This window comes from Salvelinus sp. IW2-2015, linkage group LG26 (assembly GCF_002910315.2).
Source record: "Salvelinus sp. IW2-2015 linkage group LG26, ASM291031v2, whole genome shotgun sequence".
Lineage (NCBI taxonomy): Eukaryota > Metazoa > Chordata > Actinopteri > Salmoniformes > Salmonidae > Salvelinus > Salvelinus sp. IW2-2015.
In genome coordinates, this window is record NC_036866.1 from 20,672,816 (window position 1) to 20,691,448 (window position 18,633).

Here is an 18,633-nt window from a genome sequence, read left to right on the forward strand (position 1 = left end):
GTGGGAGTTACTGAATGAGGCATTGTGTGTTAGTGTAAAGTGTGTGTTACTGAATGAGGCATGTGTGTTAGTGTAAAGTGTGAGTTACTGAATGAGGCATGTGTGTTAGTGTAAGTGTGAGTACTGAATGAGCATTGTGTGTTAGTGTAAAGTGTGTTACTGAATGAGGCATTGTGTGTTTAGTGTAAAGGAGTGAGTTACTGAATGAGGCATTGTGTGTTAGTGTAAAGTGTGAGTTACTGAATGAGGCATTGTGTGTTAGTGTAAAGTGTGTGTTACTGAATGAGTGTGCTGTGCAAAGGACAGTAGTTCAGTACCATTCCCATCGGACAAGAGAAAACAGAGGGCGAGAGAGAGTTTTTTAAATGATTTATTTCACTTCTGTTAATTATCTATTTCACTTGCTTTGGCAATGTAAACATATATTTCCCAAGCCAATAAAGCACTTTGAATCGAATAGAAAGAAAGAAAGAAAGGAGAGACAGATAGAGACAGGAAGAGCAAAACATTCCCTGCACGGTGCATACACAAACTTGATCAGAGAGAGAGAGCGAGCGAGAGGGGAAGGTAGGGTCAGACACATAGTTTCATGTGGTGCTTTATTATTTCCTTCATATAAACACACCCTTCAATAAATAATCACAACAACGAAAGAAGCGAATGAGCAAACAATAATTACAGCAGTGAGACACAAACAACACCTACTAGAAAACAGGTACTTCAATCATACCATGACGTACTGTACTGTCAGCATCCTAGTGCTGCTTGTGGGTGGTGTAAATTGAATTTCTTCATGAGTTTGTGGTAAGCTCCAGAGAATAGTTTCCAATGTATTCCTCCCATGCTGATGCAGAGGCAGTCTTTGTGTAACACAAGGTGAAATGCATTCAGGGAAAGTCGAAGGAGGATTTAAGAATTCTGCTTTTCAAAGTTCTATTGTGCCGACTGTTTTATTATTTATGGCTGCAGTCGAAATACTGGTATGTTTTGCCTGCTGTGATAGGGAGCTCTTCTGTGTGTGCGTGTGTGTGTGTGAGGATTGGGACTCACAAACTGGGGACTCGGAGAGGCTGACACCCAATCAACTGTACTACAGCTAGGTACCTACGGTACATGAACCATCTCAGCCTTCACCAAGGCTAATCTCTATTACATCAGGGGACTCCACTATTGTACATGATATTCACTACTATTTCTCTTTCTCTCTCTCTTGGTACCCACTAGACCTGAGATCCAGTTTACTCAGGGCAACATATTGTACCTCCCATCTGTTTCTCTCCAGCAGACAGACACACATACGAATCTGTCTCTTTACCTTGGCCCTAAGACTTCATTATCCATCAGTCTCACTACTGTGGACATAAACTCTATTACCCAGCGTTCTCTCTGCCCTGGACATAGGCTTTATTTGCCATCAGTCAGGTTTAAGGCAAGGCTATAAGATGAGCAGAGACAGACTGTGGTGGGTGCTCTGGGACTTACACATGCCCTCCAGAATCTGAATCTGATGGCTTCTGTCTTAGTTTAGTCTCTGGTAAAGAAGAGATTATAACTCCAGCTGGGAATCTGAGAGCTTGCTGACAGCGCAGCACAGACATGCTTCTCATCAATGAGTACGGTTACATCTACACAATAATTCCATTATCGTGGATAGTCAGATTCATATAATAGTTTGATTAAAATGTTTAAATGCTTTGCAAGAAGAACGATTTCCCTAATAATCCTGTTTACATGGACACATCTGAAATCAGGCTACCTGATGGCACTCTGATAAATGTAGAAAACCGCCAATCAAAATAAACGTTCTACCACAGTGACCATGTCATTTTTGGGAAACATATTTTATTCTGATTTCAGTCATAAAAAGTTTGCATTTGAAAACTACTTCTAAGGCGCATACATTCAGTTGTTCTGCTCACTTCATTCGCGGAAGAGGGAGGCTCGCTCGGCAGGTGCTAGAACATGCACAGATCAAATACACAGCTGGAGCGCCGATTAAGATGTTTACATGTCCTAATCATTCGAAAGATTGCTCAGAAAACCAGGTGTTTTAATCAGCATATGCCTACTTCGATTTTGACCTGACACCGATTAAGATAAGGTGTTTACATGACTATTGCAAAATCTGCCTACTGCCATAATCAGTTTAATATCTAATTATTACTGTGCATGTAAACATACTCAATGACTGTATATATGAATGGACAAAGCCATTGATCATGTGACACCATTAATTAAGATGGCATCTCATGGAGATATGACATGCGTAGTTTGAGCTACTCCAGGAAGTGACATTGCAGGATAGCTCAGTGTTGCCCCCTCTCACTAAGTAGAAGGTTGACCGTGGTACTGCAGGCTGCAAATAGCAACTAAATTATACTTATAACTTGTTCTGTGTGCGATTGTAAAATAATCAGTTCAAGGACATACATCTGGTGTATTAGAAGCAATTATTGGTACCAAGATTGTCTTAAAAAATATATGTTTCTTTACATGAAGATTCACCACAAAGTACCACGGTCGGCCTTGAACTTCTGTGGCTTCAATGAGAGGGGGCAGTCATTCTCCATTGCTTCTTATTGTTCATAAAATGTCAAATGTAGCACATGAACACTGTCTCAACAGATTTGGCACAGAATGAGAACTTGTCTGCTCATGACAATTTAGAGTTCATGTCCTGTTGTGGAGAACTAACTGGCCTGAGGGTTGGCACAGCCTTTGCCTCCCGTGTCCTGTGCATCTACCGAAGCAACACACAGTATCTTACTGCAATGACATTTTAGTGTACAGCAGTACAGTCAACAAATATTTTACAGAGCCCCTAGAATCACTGCAGTGACTAGAGTATCAGAGTCTCCTGACACACGAGGCTGCACCTACCAGCTAAGGCAGGCGTGGTGCTGAGAACGATCATCATGGTAACATCTTCCCTACCCCCACTCACCCGGCACCTACATGGGTGTGATGCTGTGAAGCAGACAAATTAGTACTTTCTAAGAGATGGAGATTCCTACAGCCATGACAAGAAACGAGTACAGGTTTTTGTACAGCTAAACGAGGAGGGTGGTATCAGACCACCCCCCGATTTAGGAAGCGGCATATTATTTGGCAAGAAACCAAGAAGTTTTGACCCTTCTTAGAGTGGTTTGGCATTATTTGGCAGAAGAACAGGGGAGGGTGTTGTGACATTTGGTGTCCTCCCTGAGGGTCTGTGTAATGAGGAATGGAACAGCTGTTTCCTGGATAATTAATCCACAGATACCTAATCTTCTCTCTTACAGTATACCACAAACAGATACTACCTTATCTGCTCTAACACACACATTAGAAACTCCCTGCTCCTTAGCCTATTGACTCTCCCATTAAATATGGCATTGGCACCAGTAAGATAAAATAGCTACTGACATAGCCAGGCCAATCACCATAAGGTAAACAACTCCAAGTGCTTGATTGAGACTGCTGAGGCACCTAAACTGCAACAGGAAATTCTAGACTAAATATGACAGTTGAATATTTCTACATCTCTAACTATCAGCTCTAACTCAACTTCAGGCAGTGACTACGTTGATTGTCACTCCTACCAATTTGCATTATAAATGGTCTCCGTTTCTTAACCAATTACACTGTTTAGTAAAAATGTACCCTTCAGTAAGGCCACTGCAGTGTAAATTAAATATTTGGTTGTACTTTCAAACCTTACACATTTCAAACCCAATCATTGAATCTCACAAAACTTGTAGTGACAACAACAAAAAAGCCTTCCAAGACTAAAATCTCAGAACCTACATGACATACTGTATAAGCAGAACAGAAGAAAAAAAATCCACCCAAAAATTCACATTATTTATACAGTACCATCTTCCATTAGCCGCAAACAAATCCCCAACTCATCAACTCCGATTCCAACTTTAAAAGTGTTTCACAAAACCGTCCAGGCACAAATTCCTTTCATATCAGATGACTATTACTCAATAAGCAAAATGCCAAATTACAATAGATACTTTGTTGGTAAAGATGAGCAGTTTTCCTTGTAACCTGTAGATGATAGTTTATCTCTGGTGGTGACCCAATGCCACTTACACACGGTTACACAACAGCAATAACTGCCTTAGTGTTTTAGTAAAACAGCATATCTTCTGAAATAACCTACCGCTAACATGACTTTGCTACAAATGTATCAAATGCATGTCTATAATATCTGCATTCTTTCTTTCGGAAATGTGATTCACCATGGATGTCCAGATTGTCTTGAACAGTTTTGCAGGTGAGTGATTGTCAAAATGTATATTCTTTATGACACTAAACTAATTGTTCCAGTCAAGGATTATCTGTCTTTCCTGTATTCACTTCGACTAATGGTGTTCAATGCTTGAGGCAAAAAAAACAGCTGTCTCTCTTTATGCAACGGAATTAAAATGTCTTAATATTGAACAAATCTAAAAGGTGAATTAATTTGATATGTGGGTGAGGGAAAAGTGGAGGAGAAGGGTCAATCCAGGGACACATTGGGTCTATCCTCTGGGTTAATACAGGCCACAACCACGCAGGTTGTTGGCGATGATGACGTCGGTGACAGCGTCAAACACAAACTGGATGTTGTTGGTGTCGGTGGCACAGGTGACGTGAGCATACACTTCCTTGTGGAGGGACTTGTTCCTGCTCTCGTACTGAGACTGAATGTGGGCCACTGCCTCTATGAAGGTGTCCGCGCCTGCAAAAAGGTTTGAAAGGGCAAGAGAAAGAAGAAATGGAGAAAATATATTTACAGGACCAGAGAGAGGCAGGATGTGGAAAGAAGGTGGGGTGAATAAAATAAAAGATAAATAGAAAGAGGAAAATAAAAGTGGAAGAAAAGCAGACAAAACAAAAGAAGGATATGAGGACAAGAAAAACTGAAGAATGGATAAAAAAAGATATAGTTTTTTCAAATATTTCACACCTAATGTAAAACCTAATGTCTTTCTAAGTGGCTGGATTATCGTGTAACTGCGGAGGGAGGCCTTGGTTTACACAGAGAGTACAGCATGCCAGACATACTCCTTGGCTGCTCTGCACTATAAGTCCTAAGATGATAACATGGAGTCATGCCAGGTAAGGGATGAGTAACTGTTCTGAGCTTCAAGCCTTTCTACACATTATCCCTCCCTCCCACACTAGCCCTTCTTCTAGTTGTCCCTCCTGCTGCTACTACATCCCTCTCTTTTCTCCTAGCTCAGCAGCCTCCACTCTTCATCAATTACCTGTGTACTCCGAGAAGCAGATACTAAGGGGAGATTTCTTAATTTTCTGCTCGAATATGTCCTTCTTGTTGAGAAATAGAATGATGGAGGTGTCTGTGAACCATTTGTTGTTACAGATGCTGTCGAACAGCTTCATAGACTCATGCATGCGGTTCTGTGGGTAGAGAAAACAACATGTCAGTCAGTCTGCTGTGTGGCTCTCTTTCTAACTATGTCTCTCACACACACACACACACACACACACAAAATAAGAGAAGAATCAAGTGAAGACAGGAAACTACAAAGCAGAACAGAAACTAAACTGTAGATGCCCTTTCCAGGAGTTTCCCGTAAGAGCCCAGAACATTCTAAAATACAGTGTCTGCATTATTTCATTATCATGATCCTGTTTGCCACAGTGTCATGGCAATATGTTAAGTATGACAAGTACGCAGCATCCTTGGAGGTTAGCCAAGTTCATGCACAATGTTATTAGGTAGGTCGTTCCACGAAAATAGTGCCTTTTGCGACCCCTTTAATATTTTAAGTAGAAATTGTGCACCAATATTGAATTTTAAAAGGCTATATTAAATTAAGTGCCCTTTAATATAGACCACATGGAGAATTCAATAAATCAGATTTTGTTAATAAGAATAAAGGCTTGCTAAAGTGCCAAAATTTAACATTTTGACATGTCCCTCCGTCAACCCTGTGTCACTTCTAAGATTTTAACCCACTTCATCCTAAAATAAGTCAACATCACCCTACTTATTGTGTTGCTTTGAAAAAGTAATTTCTAAAGATGATAATTTATTTAATGTGATTAGTGATTATTTTACGTCTGTCCCTCATTTTAAGGCCAWCCCTGTTACGTGAACTGAACTCTCGTTTTAATATGGTGAAACTATTCCTTTTTAAATATATTATTTTAAATAAACACTGAACATCTGATAGTCAAATCATAGTTTAAAAGCAGGTGAGCTGGTTCTACTCTTTTTGCCCATTTTCTGGTGTTTTGTTGTGGGAAACTGTGCGGGTCAAGCATAAAACGTCAACCCTGTTACCCATAGATAGACAGGATAGAAAAGTTTTACAAATAAAACATGTTTGTGAAGCTTGCATTCAAGTAAATTAAGTGAAATCAAAAGTTTGTTTTGATCAAGTTACACTTCTCAAAAGACACCGAATTGGTGGAACGACCCAGGTAGCCTAAGTCTAGGACAAACTCTGTATGCTTCTCTCTAGAACAGAGATGGGAAGGCATGCAAATACATTTCTAGGTATTTTATGTTATTTCACCATTGTGTTTGCCTGTTTAAATGTTAATTCAGAGTTGAAAGCAGACACTCTCTGATGTGAGTGAATTTTGGCCTTGTTCTCAATCACAGTGGAAAAGACAGAGAACACAGTCATGACACCTCCTTCACAGCCAATTACAATCCAATTAGAGCACCAGAGAGGGCTCGCACAGCCAATCAGATCAAGAGCAGAGGAAAGCCCTGAGACAGCCAATCAGATTAAATAGAGCAGAGGAAAGCCCTGAGAGAGCCAATCAGATTAAATAGAGCAGAGGAAATCACTGAAAGAGACAATTACAGAACAATCCAAAAGAGTACATAAGATAAGTCAGAGACTGGAGTTCTTGTAGAAAATATAAGACAAAGAAAGAGAGGAGATACATGTATCTCATGAGGTGAATCAGCATCTGATAAGTAAAACTTTGAGAACAAGGCAACACATACATAAAACAGTGTCATATATACATTTTTACAGACACTCTTATCCAAAGCAACCTACAGGAGCAATTAGAGTTAAGTGCCTTGCTCAAGGGCACATCCACAGATGCGTCACCTGGTCAGCTCAGGGATTCCAACCAGTGACCTTTCCGTTACTGGCCCAACGCTCTTAACAGTTAGGCTACCTGCCGCCCATATACATTCAATCATATCCTCACAGTGAAAATCCCAGGTAAACACACACACATGCTGAACACACACACATAATCACATCACAACCAAAAGGAGTGCTGCTTTCAACTCTTTCCAGATGATTTTGGATTCTTTGTCCTTGTGAAAGGTTTCATACCTGTGCATATGTTTGGTGGGAGGGCCCTCTGTGGAACCAGGTGGGTTTTTAGCATTTGTCGATTGGTTAGAGAGGACAGCCGATGGCGAGAGATGAGAGGAGCTGAGACGAGAAGACGTTGAAGGAGAGACGAGAGAGCTGCTGGAGGGTTGCGGGAGCGCAGTGGAACAGAGATGGACATGCACGAGAGCCCAAATCAACTCATCTCCCCCCTCTCAAACACAACGCATGTATGCATGCTTGCACCCGCTCGCTCCCACACGCTCGCTCCCACACACACACACACACACACACACACACACACACACACCCCCCACCAAAAACACACCACACACACACACACACACACACACCACACACACACACACACACACACACACACACACACACATCCCCCCAACGGTGAAAAGGAAAAAACTGTAGAGCAGGCAGGAAGAACCCAAACCAAACCTCGCAGTCAAATTAATGGACAAGATTGCTGTAGAAAATCTGCACTGCTGTGCACATCTTTGAGGGTGTGCCAGTACTTGCATGAAGAGAAAAACAGGAAAGAAGCAGCAGAGCGAGAGATAAATGCAAATTTGTTTGTTGAAGTAGTGTGTGTGTGTGTGTGTGTGTGTGTGTGTTGTGTGTTGTGTGTGTGTGTGTGTGTGTGTGTGTGCAGTCGCACACGCGTGCGGGCCTGTGCATATGAGTCCAGGAGTAAACAAATATGACTTTGATTTAGGAGTCTGTCAATCTGTCAGAGGCATAGTTCAATAGAGACTGTCAGACGCATAGTTCATATTTCAACAGAGCCAATAGAGCCTTCCTTTTTTGGTTTATCATGTCTGTGAATCTACTCTGATACATTTAGTTGTGTTTTCAAATAGGATTATCTTGACCTCGCTATATTAATATTTAAAAAATAAACCCAGAAACACACGTTCTCCTCTCCTGACTGCATTTGCTGCCATAAAAATAGAATGAATATAACGGACATCCCCATTCAAGTCAACGGACATCCCCATTCAAGTGTACCGATAGCAGCAAAGCAGGAAGTAAAATATGAGCTGAAATATGTGCTGCGATTTCTTAATTCAACTCAACTGCCATTACAAAAATACATTCAATTGTATGAGCCACATCAGTTAACATTTGAAAGAACATTGCATCGCAATACCAGGCAGCCATTGCAAGTGTACCCATGAGTTTACCTGTCAAATCAATAATGTCTATCTGCAGACAGTGGTTACTACATGCTGTGCCCACAACATGCCGCACCCACTGCTAGCGCTGTCTCTGGCCCACACTCCAGCACAGTAGGTGGCGGTAATGCACAAACCGCCAAAAAAAAAAAAACACAGAAGAAGAAGGAGGCTGCTAGCTAGCTAGGGGACACGGGTACACCATGTCTTACACCCCGCCTGCCGAGCACTGCTGTCTGCAGTTCTGTTAACGTTACGGCGAGGGAAGTTGCTTGCTAGCTAACTAAAACACTGCTACACAGTGTCCTTCGCCCCTGCCTGCCGAGCACTTCTTTCCACAGTTCTGTTAACGTTATGCCGAGGGAAGTAGCTAGCTAGCTAAATAGGACCCCGGTATACATTGTCCTTTGCCCCGCCTGCTGAGCACTGCTTTCCCACCGTTCTGTTAACGTTACTGATAGGAAGGTAATGTTAGCTAGCTAGCTAGTGCAGCCAAACCAACTCTCACGTGGCACTACCCTCGCCTCAATCAATGGCAGTGGGCACGTGGTGGGCATGGCATGTAGTTTTTTTTATGTATTTTAAAAATTTTCACCTTTATTTAACCAGGTAGGCTAGTTGAGAACAAGTTCTCATTTACAACTGCGACCTGGCCAAGATAAAGCAAAGCAGTGCGACACAAACAACAACACAGAGTTACACATGGAATAAACAAACATACAGTCAATAATACAATAGAAAAAGTCTATATACAGTGAGTGCAAATGAGGTAGGATAAGGGAGGTAAGGCAATAAATAGGCCATAGTGGTGAAATAATTACAATATAGCAATTAAACACTGGAGTGATAGATGTGCAGAAGATGAATGTGCAAGTAGAGATACTGGGGTGCAAAAGAGCAAAATAAATAAATAAATAACAGTATGGGGATGAGGTAGTTGGATGGGCTATTTATAGATGGGCTATGTACAGGTGCAGTGATCTGTGAGCTGCTCTGACAGCTGGTGCTTAAAGTTAGTGAGGGAGATATGAGTCTCCAGCTTCAGTGATTTTTGCAGTTCGTTCCAGTCATTGGCAGCAGAGAACTGGAAGGAAAGGTGGCCAAAGGAGGAATTGGCTTTGGGGGTAGCCAGTGAGATATACCTGCTGGAGCACGTGCTACGGTGGGTGCTGCTATGGTGACCAGTGAGCTGAGATAAGGCAGGGCTTTACCTAGCAAAGACTTATAGATGACCTGGAGCCAGTGTGTTTGGCGACGAATATGAAGCGAGGGCCAGCCAGCGAGAGCATACAGGTCGCAGTGGTGGGTAATATATGGGGCTTTGGTGACAAAACGGATGGCACTGTGATAGACTGCATCCAATTTGCTGAGTAGAGTGTTGGAGGCTATTTTGTAAATGACATCGCCGAAGTCAAGGATCAGTAGGATAGTCAGTTTTACGAGGGTATGTTTGGCAGCATGYGTGAAGGACGCTTTGTTGTGAAATAGGATGCCGATTCTAGACTTAATTTTGGATTGGAGATGCTTAATATGAGTCTGGAAGGAGTTTACAGTCTAACCAGACACCTAGGTATTTGTAGTTGTCCACATATTCTAAGTCAGAACCGTCCAGAGTAGTTATGCTAGATGGGCGGGCAGGTGTGGGCAGCGATCGGTTGAAGAGCATGCATTTAGTTTTACTTGCATTTAAGAGCAGTTGGAGGCCACGGAAGGAGAGTTGTATGGCATTGAAGCTCGTCTGGAGGTTAGTTAACACAGTGTCCAGAGAAGAGCCAGAGGTATACAGAATGGTGTCGTCTGCATAGAGGTGGATCAGAGAATCACCAGCAGCAAGAGCGACATCATTGATGTATACAGAGAAGAGAGCCGGCCCGAGAATTGAACCCTGTGGCACCCCCATAGAGACTGCCAGAGGTCCGGACAACAGGCCCTCCGATTTGACACTGCAGTCGGACTACAGATAGACCTTACTCAGTCAAATTGCCAGGGTTAGAAGTTCCAAGCCTGTTCTATTAATTCTATTTATATGTGTGATGCTGCTGCTTCATTCCGGGGGGCGTTGCCTAGGCAACCCAAGACTAATTTTCTTGTTTCAGCGAGGAGGAACAATTTTGTCATCTTGATAAGAGTCCATGTTACGACAGAAACATACTCAAACGCACGAATGCCCGGCCCTCCCGTCTTCAGTCAGCCGTTTGTTCCATACACACACAGCAAAAATGTTTTTTTACAGTTATAACGGTTTATTTTATTTCCATGACGGTTTACACCATAACCGTCGGTTACACGGTTATACAGTTATGCCAACCCTAGCACAAACACCAGCTGATACAACTAGAGGTTATGGTAGAGGACTGGGTGGAACCAGATGGGAAGTGTGACTGCTGTGTTTGCATGGAGAGAAATAAAGTAGCCTAACTGTGTGGTCTAATGTATAATGTTGTGTTATGGACAGCACCTCACATATTTTGCGTATCAAAAAATTCAAATCCAAAATGAATCTACACTTACATGTAAATGGTCATATCATTATAAGCTACTGTACATTTTCAATGCGTTTCATAGCAGAGCTAGCTAAACCTGTTTACAGTACAGGAAGATGGATCCATGGATAAAAGGCATGGTAATTGTGAACCCTAACCTCAACATGAGTAGCAGGAAACCAGGGATGTGTACAGTACAAAGCCCCTGCTGTTCATTATGTTGATGTCTTCAACGAAGGAAACATATATGACTCAAATTAAATGGAATTGAATGTGCTGCACTGTAGAGGGCTGTACGGAGATATGGACACAATTAATTCATGGTGTGTTTGCGACTTACCGTGGTCTCATCTTCATGCAGCACCTGGTCATACCCACTCAGTGCCACACAGAAGATAATGGCTGTCACGTCCTCAAAGCAGTGGATCCATTTCTTCCTCTCCGACCTCTGTCCTCCCACATCAAAGAGCCTACAGAACACACACCATCCGTTACACGCTCACAGAAAAACAAAAAACACATTTTTATTTACAATGCTTTACAAACCTGGACAACTTTGTGCGCCGCCATATGGGACTCCCAATCGTGGCCAGATGTGATACAGCCTGGATTCAAACCAGGGACTGCAGTGACGCCTCTTGTATTGAGATGCAGTGCCTTAGACCGCTGCGCCACTTGGGAGCCCAATTTTGAGCCCCTCCCTACATCTGAAGAAACTTGGGGTTTCAAAGTGTTTGCAGCCACAGAAGGTCTCCTACTACTACTGTAGATATACAGCTCTGGAAAATATTAAGAGACCATTGCAAAATTATAATTTTCTCTAGTTTTACTATAAACTTATTTTCTTTGCATTATTCGAGGTCTGACAACACTGCATCTTTTTTGTTATTTTGACCAGTTGTCATTTTCTGCAAATAAATGCTCTAAATGACAATGTTTTTATTTGGAATTTGGGAGAAATGTTGTCAGTAGTTTATAGAATAAAACAAAAATGTTCATTTTACCCAAACACATACCTAAAAATAGTAAAACCAGAGAAACTGATAATTTTGCAGTGGTCTCTTAATGTTTTCCAGAGCTGTATATACAGTATTTAAGGTCAGGACAACCTCGAGCTGCTGGGGTTACTGGAAAAAGTCCTGGACCACTAAACTAAAACAGTTTTTCTTCAGTACCGGAACATTATGTTAGCTTTAGTAAAAAGCCTGTCAGAGAGACAGTCATAGGATCAGGAATGAATGGAACACGACAACCCGACAACCCTGCAGCCTCTCTCTGCACACCACTGATTTAAACATATTATATTAACACATTATTTTCATCCTGTCTTTTTTTGTTCTCAATCAGCTGACTAAGTGAGAGAAGGAGATGAACAAAGAGCTGCTTTGTGCTAGCACTTAGTAGGCAGTCAGGCAGGCCACTGTGAGGAACAGAGGAAAAATACAAGCTCTCTGTTTTGTGACAGACATTTTTTTTATTGTAACATGATCGTGTTACACCAAGCTAAACAAGGTAAATTGCAGATTTTATTTTTTACACATCCCACTTTTTTTTATTGTACACCAGATAATACTGAATGATTTAAAGTTGAATAGTATGTCTCCAGATTTGGCAGTTCTAGAGTAATTAACTAGAGCATAGAATTAAAATGTAGATTCAGTCACAGCTTCTTTTCTCCCAGCGCACTGTCTGATCCCAGTGCTCATATATTTATAAAAAATAACATTTTAATTTCCATGGTACAATAATGGAAAAACCTAGGGTAGAATCCATGTATGTACAGTTGAAGTCGGAAGTTTACATACACCTTAGCCAAATACATTTAAACTCAGTTTTTCACAATTCCTGACATTTAATCCTAGTAAAAATTCCCTGTCTTAGGTCAGTTAGGATCACCACTTTATTTTAAGAATGTGAAATGTCAGAATAATAGTACAGAGAATTATTTATTTCAGCTTTTATTTCTTTAATCACATTCCCAGTGGGTCAGAAGTTTACATACACTCAACTTTAGTGTTTGGTAGCATTGCCTTTAAATTGTTTAACTTGGGTCAAATGTTTTGGGTAGCCTTCCACAAGCTTCCAAAAAGTAAGTTGGGTGAATTTTGGCCCATTCCTCCTGACAGAGCTGGTGTAACGGAGTCAGGTTGTTGTAGGCTTCCTTGCTCGCACACGCTTTTTCAGTTCTGCCCACACATTTTCTATAAGATTGAGGTCAGGGCTTTGTGATGGCCACGCCAAATCTTTGACTTTGTTGTCCTTAAGCCAATTTGCCACAACTTTGGAAGTATGCTTGGGGTCATTGTCCATTTGGAAGACCCATTTGTGACCAAGCTTTAATTTCCTGACTGATGTCTTGAGATGTTGCTTCAATATATCCACATAATTTTCCATCCACATAATTTTCCTTCCTCATGAAGCCATCTATTTTGTGAAGTGTACCAGTCCCTCCTGCAGCAAAGCACCCCACAACATGCTGCTGCCACCCCCGTGCTTCACGGTTGGGATGGTGTTCTTCGGTTTGTAAGCCTCCCCTTTTTCCTCCAAACATAACGATGGTGATTATGGCCAAACAGTTCTATTTTTGTTTCATTAGACCAGAGGACATTTCTCCAAAAAGTACGATCTTTGTCTCCATGTGCAGTTGCAAACCGTAGTCTGGCTTTTTTTATGGCGGTATTGGAGTAGTGGCTTCTTCCTTGCTGAGCGGCCTTTCAGGTTATGTCGATATAGGACTCGTTTTACTGTGGATAAGAATACTAGATACTGTTCCCTCCAGCATCTTCACAAGGTCCTTTGCTGTTGTTCTGGGATTGATTTGCACTTTTCGCACCAAAGTACGTTCATCTCTAGGAGACAGAGCGTCTTCTTCCTGAGCGGTATGATGGCTGCGTGGTTCCATGGTGTTTATACTTGCGTACTATTGTTTGTACAGATGAACGTGGTACCTTCAGGCATTTGGAAATTGCTCCCAAGGATGAACCAGACTTGTGGAGGTCTACAATTTTTTTTCTGAATTCTTGGCTGATTTCTTTTGATTTTCCCATGATGTCAAGCAAAGAGGCACTGAGTTTGGATGTATTTCAAGGCCTACATTCACAGGTACACCCCAATTGACTCAAATGATGTCAATTAGCACTATCAGAAGCTTCTAAAGCCATGACATCATTTTCTGGTCTTTTCCAAGCTGTTTAAAGGCACAGTCAACTTAGTGTATGTAAACTTCTGGCCCACTGGAATTGTGATACAGTGCATTCTAAGTGAAATAATGTGTCTGTAAGCAATTGTTGGAAAAATTACTTGTGTCATGCACAAAGTAGATGTCCTAAACCGACTTGCCAAAACTATAGTTTGTTAACAAGACATTTGTGGAGTGGTTGAAAAACAAGTTTTAATGTCTCCAACCTAAGTGTATGTAAACCTCCAACTTCAACTGTGTGACAATCTCCATTTAAGCACACATACTGTATTTACCAAGTATTCCCTTTACATGGTTTCATGAAAAGATCAATGTAAATGCAGCATAACCAATGCATCTATTTTGTAATGGATCAACCTAAATACTGAAAGGAGTTGAATATAATAAAAAATAAAGTAGTTGCAGTAGAGTAGGGATCATCAACTAGATTCAGTCGAGGGCAGATTTCTTCTTGAGCGGATCGTCAGAACATAATAAAAAATAATTTGTAGACTGCAAATTGACCGCAAGCACCCCAAACAGATATGTTTGACTAAAACATAATAATTTGTATTGTAATGTATATGCTGGGAGTCGGAAAGCAAGTGCAGGTGGTGAGTTTAATAATAACCGGAACATCGGACAATATAACAAACACGAGTAGCGTATAGACATGAAACACAAACAGAATCAATAATGCCCGGGGAAAGAACCAAAGGGAGTGACAGATAAAGGGGAGATAATCAGGAAGGTGATCGAGTCCAGGTGAGTCTCATGAGGCGCAGGTGCACGTAACAATGGTGGCAGGTGTGCGTAATAATGAGTAAACTGGCGTCAACGAGTGCCAGAGAGGGGGAGCTGCTCCAGCCACAGGACGCTGGCCAAAGGGACGGTCCAGAAGGACCAGAACAGTCGATTCTGCAGATGCGCGGTCGAGTTGGCTGAGGCGCGGAAACCAGTCGAGCTGGCTGAGGCGCGGGAACCAGTCGAGCTGGCTGAGGCGCAGGAGCCTGGCGAGGCGGCTGAGGCACGGGAGCCTGACGAGGCGGCTGAGGCGCGGGAGCCTGACGAGCCAACCAAGGCTTGAGAACCTGTCGAGCCAGCTGAGGAATGGAATCCTGATGAGCTAGCTGAGGCATCCCCGGTAGCTTCAGCAATGGAAGCCTGACGAGCCAACCCGAAGCTTGAGAACCTGTCGACCAGAGACTGGTGTTTTGTGGGTACTATTTAATGAAGCTGCCAGTTGAGGACTTGTGAGGCATCTGTTTCTCAAACTAGACACTCTAATGTACTTGTCCTCTTGCTCAGTTGTGCACCGGGGCCTCTCACTCCCCTTTCTATTATGGTTAGAGCCAGTTTGCACTGTTTTGTGAAGGGAGTAGTACAAAGCGTTCTACGAGATCTTCAGTTTCTTGGAAATTTCTCGCATGGAATAGCCTTAATTTCTCAGAACAAGAATAGACTGACGAGTTTCAGAAGAAAGTTATTTGTGTTCTAGCCATTTTGAGCCTGTAATCGAACCCACAAGTGCTGATGCTCCAGATACTCAGCTAGTCTAAAGAAGGCCAGTTTTATTGCACAGTTTTCAGCTGTGCTAACATAATTACAAAAGGATTTTCTAATGATCAATTAGCCTTTTAAAATTATAAACTTGGATTAGCTAACACAACGTGCCATTGGAACACAGGAGTGATGGTTACTGATAATGGGCCTCTGTACGCCTATGTAGATACTCCATAAAAAATCTGTCATTTCCAGCTACAATAGTCATTTACAACATTAACAATGTCTACACTGTATTTCTTTTCAATTTTATGTTATTTTAATGGACAAAAAAATAGCTTTTCTTTAAAAAAAATGACATTTCTAAGTGACCCAAACTTTTGAACAGTAGTGTATATATTTTTTCTTTGCTAAGAAATCTTTTTCTTTGCTAAAATCCCCCGTGAGCCACCAGTTGGGGAAACCTGCAGAAGAAGGATATTTGAGGAGGAGGAAGAGGAGCACTGAGCTAGTGTCTCACCTGAAGTGCAGGTTCTTGAAGACAAAGTGAGTTTCTACGATGCCAGTGGTCTTGACTCGGGTTCTGAGAATGTCCTGCTCTGTGGGCTGGTAGTCAGGAGCACCGATCCGGTCTAAACTGTCTAGGTAGCTGGGGAGAGAGATAGAGATGCCAGTTAGGATCAATGCATTGGACTCTGTTTTCAACCCTAAGCTCTGTGGACTGAGACAGGGGGTCTGAACTCTGTTCTTCTGGGGCCGCAAGTGCACACTGGTTTTCATTCACCACAGAATTTAATTAATTTACTTAAATCATCGATTGGAGAAGGAGTAGTCTGCCCTGCTCCCCTGAGCCTGGATGAGGGACTGACAAAAAGCTTATAGCCTAATGACAACCTGGCATTGGAATCTGAAGAGCTGGAGCAGTGCACTCCAGTTACAAGGGCCATCATGGGCATTTTGGATAGGAAATGTCGAAGACTATGCTACATTTGAGCTATGGGCCCACATCAGCTAGAGTAGCTGGGATTGCTTAGGACTGGGTGCAAACCTACTGCTCCACATGCAGGAGAGGTAACAATCAAGAGGGGGAAAATAGACAATGATGACATCATAAAATAGACAATGATGACATCCATCTTGTTAGGGGTCAACAAAACATTGCAGTGAGTGCCTCATGCTGTTTCTCCCACAAACGCACGCACACACACGGAGACACATTTTTTACAAACATTTTCTATTTTCATTTTCTAATCACATAGGGATAATAACAAAACAATAACAATTCACAGTGCCTCACGCTGTTTCTCTCACACACACACAAACACATCGCAAGCGCACGGCAAGCACGCGCACGCCACGCACGCACGAACGCACGGGAACCCGCAGACACACACAACGCAGCACACAACACACACACACACACACACCACACACACACACACACACAGACAACACACACACACACACACACACTCAAATAGAAGCATATTCTCTCCCGCCATCTGTGTTTATGTGTAATGGTGTCATTCACTGATCTGCGTCCAGTTGAGAGGGGCTTTGCTTGGCAGCTGCAGTATTCAGCAGCAGTGTGTGAACATTCCAACCTGGCCACAGCCTGGTGACACAACCAACTGAGGGGGGCATTTACACTGCATAACGCAACCATACGCTGCATGGAACCACAGTGCAGTATGTTGCTGAATGGTTTTGAATGTATGTACACGTGAAATGAGTGATAAATGATTAACAAGCCCATGTCCAGCGGTAAATGTGCTGCATCAATTGCCAAGCTCTCAGTTCGGGTGGCAGGGTGCCAAGCACTAATGCAGCTCATTAACAGTAGTGCCTAAAGACCTGGGCTGTGTCCACACTGTCTGCCTGTCTGTCCATGATATAGGGAGGGGGGCAGAGAGAATGACGCAGAGAGAAAAATAGGAAGAGGCCCAGGTCAGGGAGATAGAGGAAGAGCAGTGGGGGAGACCTGTGATGTAACTGCTGGAACTAGAATGAGATGTGACATCTGTACAAAGTGTATCCATAACTCACACTGACATGGTCATTTGAACCCAGATGAAACCACTCCAGAGAATGGATTCACCCTGCCCTGCCATTACAGGCCAGCCCATCTGCTCAGAGAGATGTAGTAAACCTCAATGTCTCCAGGGGGCGACAATAAGACAACTGGGGTTATAGTCATTACTGCCTATGAATGTTTGATTCTGGCCACATCATCCACATAGGGCTGGGCGATATGGTCAAAATATCATATCACTGAATTTGACGGTATTTTATGTTTTTTATTAATAAAAGTTCTAAATTTGCTTCATGAGTAGTGCGTGACCCTAGCGTGGCAACACATACATTGTAAGTGATTTCAATGGGTCTTTCTCCATTCTGATTGTTATATACTGTTCAATTCAACCCCACAAATATTTCAGCATTTTCAATTCCTGCATTTCCTGCACTCATTTGAGATCATTTTCACTCTGCCACGTAGGGTTGCACAATATCTGCAAACAATCTAGGCCTTATTTTTAACCAAATGTTGACTACCGATTTAGAGCAAAACACTTGGGTGAACTGTTGGAATCATGGAAATATAATAATTATTTTAATTCTATAGTTAGAATATAATAGTGAGCACTTTGAATACAGTATTGTTTGACATGACAACAAATTAAAATGCCAGGGAGGAGTTATTGTGACAGAGTAGGAACAAAGTGTTGATAAGTGTTTCCTAGGCGATCCTATAATCTTTGGCTACATTGAATGTTTACTCTTAGCTACTTCATGTAGTTAACATATTCTTGCTTTGTGTATTCCTCTTTGATTTAGAAGATACTGATGCACAAACAACATGCTGATTTAGGCCTACACCATCACTGGTATCATCAGGCTGTATAGCTAATTACGTTTGCTCTGACATTTAGCTAGCTAGCGAATAGCATTAGGGGCTAACAGGATTTACGCCCAACTTG

At 42.1% G+C, this 18,633-nt stretch overlaps 1 protein-coding gene across 2 annotated transcripts in view; it reads right to left on the bottom strand.

Annotated features, from left to right (window-relative positions):
• Window positions 1-18,633, bottom strand: part of LOC111952156 (guanine nucleotide-binding protein G(o) subunit alpha) — a 156,440-nt gene that overhangs the window by 6,026 nt on the left and 131,781 nt on the right. The window contains exons 5-8 of one of the 2 annotated variants that reach the window (XM_023970689.2): window positions 16,176-16,304; window positions 11,315-11,444; window positions 5,241-5,394; window positions 583-4,711 (exon numbers count right to left, since the gene is read on the bottom strand). In XM_023970689.2, the coding sequence (XP_023826457.1) occupies window positions 4,524-4,711; window positions 5,241-5,394; window positions 11,315-11,444; window positions 16,176-16,304 (601 nt within the window). In that variant the 3' untranslated portion in view covers window positions 583-4,523. Of the gene's footprint in view, window positions 1-582; window positions 4,712-5,240; window positions 5,395-11,314; window positions 11,445-16,175; window positions 16,305-18,633 lie in introns of those variants that run through there. The other variant, XM_023970688.2, reaches the window with a different exon arrangement.